Source organism: Olea europaea, unplaced genomic scaffold, assembly GCF_002742605.1.
Source record: "Olea europaea var. sylvestris unplaced genomic scaffold, O_europaea_v1 scaffold987, whole genome shotgun sequence".
Classification (NCBI taxonomy): Eukaryota; Viridiplantae; Streptophyta; class Magnoliopsida; order Lamiales; family Oleaceae; genus Olea; species Olea europaea.
The window spans coordinates 20,719-24,580 of NW_019268379.1; the positions used below are offsets into that span (position 1 = coordinate 20,719).

General features: G+C 29.7%; 1 protein-coding gene across 1 annotated transcript; it reads right to left on the reverse strand.

Annotated features, from left to right (window-relative positions):
- Positions 1-3,193: 3,193 nt before the first annotated feature.
- LOC111392825 lies at positions 3,194-3,580 on the reverse strand. Its single transcript, XM_023018217.1, has one exon. The coding sequence runs from the start codon at positions 3,578-3,580 to the stop codon at positions 3,194-3,196; it is 387 nt and encodes a 128-aa protein (XP_022873985.1).
- Positions 3,581-3,862: the final 282 nt, after the last annotated feature.

The window sequence follows — 3,862 nt, forward strand, 5'->3', positions numbered from 1 at the left end:
TTATAACCATGACCCAAATCTATTCCTAGATCAAATTCGAATGTTTAGAACCTATTAATATGATTGCACACGTGATAAATGTTATTCCTAACATATATTGCACATATGTTGATTTTGTCGTATTCTAAACTTATTGTAAGTCTTTTAATACTAGAACAAGTAACTAATTATCTAATTGGTCGTCAAACAATTAAATAATGCAATGTGTATGCAAAATTAATCAAGAAACGTAACAAATACTAAATCACTAGTCTTGAATTAGAAATAAATAACAAATAGGACTAATCTTCATCCAATATAAAAGTGAATCTAGTCTAACATATTAATATATAGATTACAAGAAGCGTATTAGAAAAATATCACCCAGATCGTGAAATAATTCAAAGATGTTGATCTTCAAGTCTAAGGTTGAAATCTTTAAAATCTTGATGTAATTGAACTACAATTCTTTGTTAGGGCTTGATCTCCTCTCTCAAAATATAGTAACTAACTTATTTTCTTGATGAATTTGATGATACTATTGCGTATGAAGAGGCAAGAGTATAAGAGCCAGAAAATAGGTCAAAATAATGTACAATATAAGTTGCAAAATAGTTTGAATCGCGAAAAAAAAAACTGCTAATTCATCTACAGAAATAGCCCTCGTGTGTGCACGAGCAAAACTACCATACGCGCATCGTTGAGCCAAGTGGCTCTTGGGTTGGAAAAGCAATGTTCCCACGCGTGAGTTTGCGAGGTGTCGTCTCTAAACAGTTTTTGATATTTTGTAATAATTTTCCTTCCCGATATTCGATTGGATGATTCAAAGTACGTTGGAAGGATAACTTAAGGAGCTATAATTCTACTAGAAATACAATTTTTCCAATTCAAATGTTTGAGAATTAAAAAAGGGTCTCAAGTTGAGGCTAAAAATTCGTAGATAACATCTGTTGGAAATTGATTTATAAAAGTACTTTAACTATATTTCACTTCATTTGACCTCCAATTGCATTCAATTGATCATATGTGATCTTCAATCATCATTTTATGCTTTGAATCAACTATTGAACATTTACACTTTGATTTTCAAATTTTGTATTTCTTTCGTTTTTACCCATTTTTGTTACTTTCTTCCAATTTCACCAATTTGCATTGAGTTCAACCTAATATATATAATTAATGGCCTAGGTTAGTGTACAAAATACACTTATCAAACACCCTCCAAATTTGATCATTTGTTTGTCCTCAAACAAAACTATATCTTAACTTAATCAAAAATTGTAAAAACACATGGTTAGATAATTTGTTTTTGGTCTCAGAATTAGAATATATGTATTAAGACTATGAATTGCTACAAAATTACAATGTTAAAATTAATTTCTAGTTTTTCAATGCAAAACCGATGTTTTTGTATGTGTGAAAATTCATGTCATGCATCATAAATTCATAAAGTGATTCAAATTCTGACCCTCAATAATCAAACATATCATTTTTCCTTCCGTATGATTTACATCCCCCAAACTTATTTATTTAACTCTCTCAAGGTGTGATCTAAGATTGAATTTTTGTATAATACTGAATTCTCACTAACTCTAGTTTAGTTAGATCTTACTAATTACAGTTCAATATATTAACAAATACGAATTTTGTATTTTTTATCGCTTCAACCTCAAAAAATCAACTAAGTTAATAACCCCTTGTCAAAAGTCTAATTCTCTCAAATAAGTGTTTGGGACTTATCAAAGCATGTAACAATTTATTTTTTTATATATTTTTCTTTTCCAACATATTATGTGTAGACTTATCTTCATTAAATTTTCTAAATGACCGATATAACGAGCTTTTGATCGATGACTCTCAACTCAAATGACTTTTGGGCACTGAATTTTAACTACCATGCATGTTTAATCACTAGAGACATAAAGGCTACAAAGGTACCTTTCACAATGAGACACATTTTTTCTTTTTCTTTTTTTATCATTTTTATGCAATAATTAGTGTAGTGCCCCTTATTAAACACTCATTCTCAAAAAATGACACCTAACTTAAGATTTTTACCTTATTTTCATCTTATTTGCCTTAGACAATCCACATAATATTTAGCACACATAGAATTCACATTTATTTTAATGTCTCCCTACTATACAGTTCAATCACTCCCAAACTATTTTAAAATTTGTTTAAAGATGTATAATTTAGTAGTTATTTGGATTTAGCATCTAAGGTCCATAATACTTTTTTCTTTGTCAACCTATTCAAATTTTGAAATTATTCTTTCATGATGCAAAACAAAACATAACCTTTGTGCCAAAAAATATCAAGTTTCATATAAATAAGCATAAATCAATCATAACGTGCAACTTTTTCACAATTTATAGCCTAACATATGGTTTCAAATACATTCATCATAGTAAACAAATTTATCTAACTCACACAAGCACACAAAAATAACAATAAAGCTGAAAGTAAAATTTTTTTTTAATGTTTTTGCACTCGAACAAACGCACAAAACAATAAAAATAAATAAATAACTCAATATGTTTTCACCCCAAACTTGTAATAGACATTGCTCTCAATGTCTAAAAACATAACAAGTAATATACAAAAATTAAGGGCAAAGAAGAGAACTAAGTATTCCTCTAGTATAAACCTATAAGTGATGGACAGATTGGCATGAAAGTATTGGATCACTTGCTATGTATCTTCCCTTATCCAGTCATATTCCTTCAAAATAATTAGAAAATCCATGATCATATAGAACACTTTATAATAAGCTCAAACATACGCTAAAGGAAAATATGGGGATGAAGATACCCTCTACTGCTAAAAGCAATAAAAATTATTAATCATATATCTAAAATGCAAAATAAATAAAAGGGAATAAAATTGGGTTTCCTCTCAATAAGTGCTTATTTATAGTCATTGGCTTGACTTTGATGTTTTGGCTATTCGTGGTGGCTTGAAATAGTGTTTTCAGCCTTGCATCATATGTACTGGCAGTTTCATCTTTAAACCTCCAAATTATAAAAGTCCCATTGTTGTCTAGCCTAAAAATTCCACCTTCTTCCTTCATGTTCTTATTGCTTCCCCAATTGTCAATCTTTCGACATTTCTTAATGTCAAGTAATTGCTTGAGTGGGTCATTCACTGTGAAGTTTTGTTATTTTTCTTCTATCCTTAATAATAATTTACCTTTCTCAAAATTCATTAATACTCATGCAATTGTTAAGAACATTCTCTCCAAAATTAATGGAATGTGTTGAGCATCTATATCATGGATGATGAAATCGGCAAGAAAGAAATTATTTCCAACTTTGATGAGCATATCCTCTATCACTCCATAAGGATGTTTGAGTGTCCTGTTAGCCAGTTGTAGGATTATTGACGTTGCTTTTCGATCATCCAATCTCAATTTTCTATAGATAGACAGTGGCATCAAATTAATACTTGATCTAGAATCAATTAAAGAATTTAAATCATGTGAATTTTCCATAGAGCAAGGTACAGTGAAACTCACTAGATCTTTTAGCTTAAGAGGGAGCTTATGTTGTATGATTGCACTGAACTCTTCAATTAATGCTATTGTTTCATCTTCTGGCATATATCTCTACTTAGTTAACATCTCCCTAAAAAACTTAGCATAATTTGGAATTTGTAGAATAGGATCAATAAAATGAATGTTGATATGAAGTTTTCTGAGAGCATTCAAAAATTTCTTGAATTTTTTGTCTAGTTTATTATTTTGCAACCTTTGAGGGAATGGGATTGGAGGTGCATATTATTGACAGGAACAGTCCCTTTAATTTGTGGACTATGTGAGTATTTTTCTTTATTAATTTTTCTTGAGTCTTTAGATTGAACCACTTGTTCCTGGCTAGTGGTA

Bases quoted from the DNA above. Each gene is read 5' to 3' on its own strand.
- LOC111392825 (XM_023018217.1), bottom strand. From the start codon at position 3,580: ATGCCAGAAGATGAAACAATAGCATTAATTGAAGAGTTCAGTGCAATC.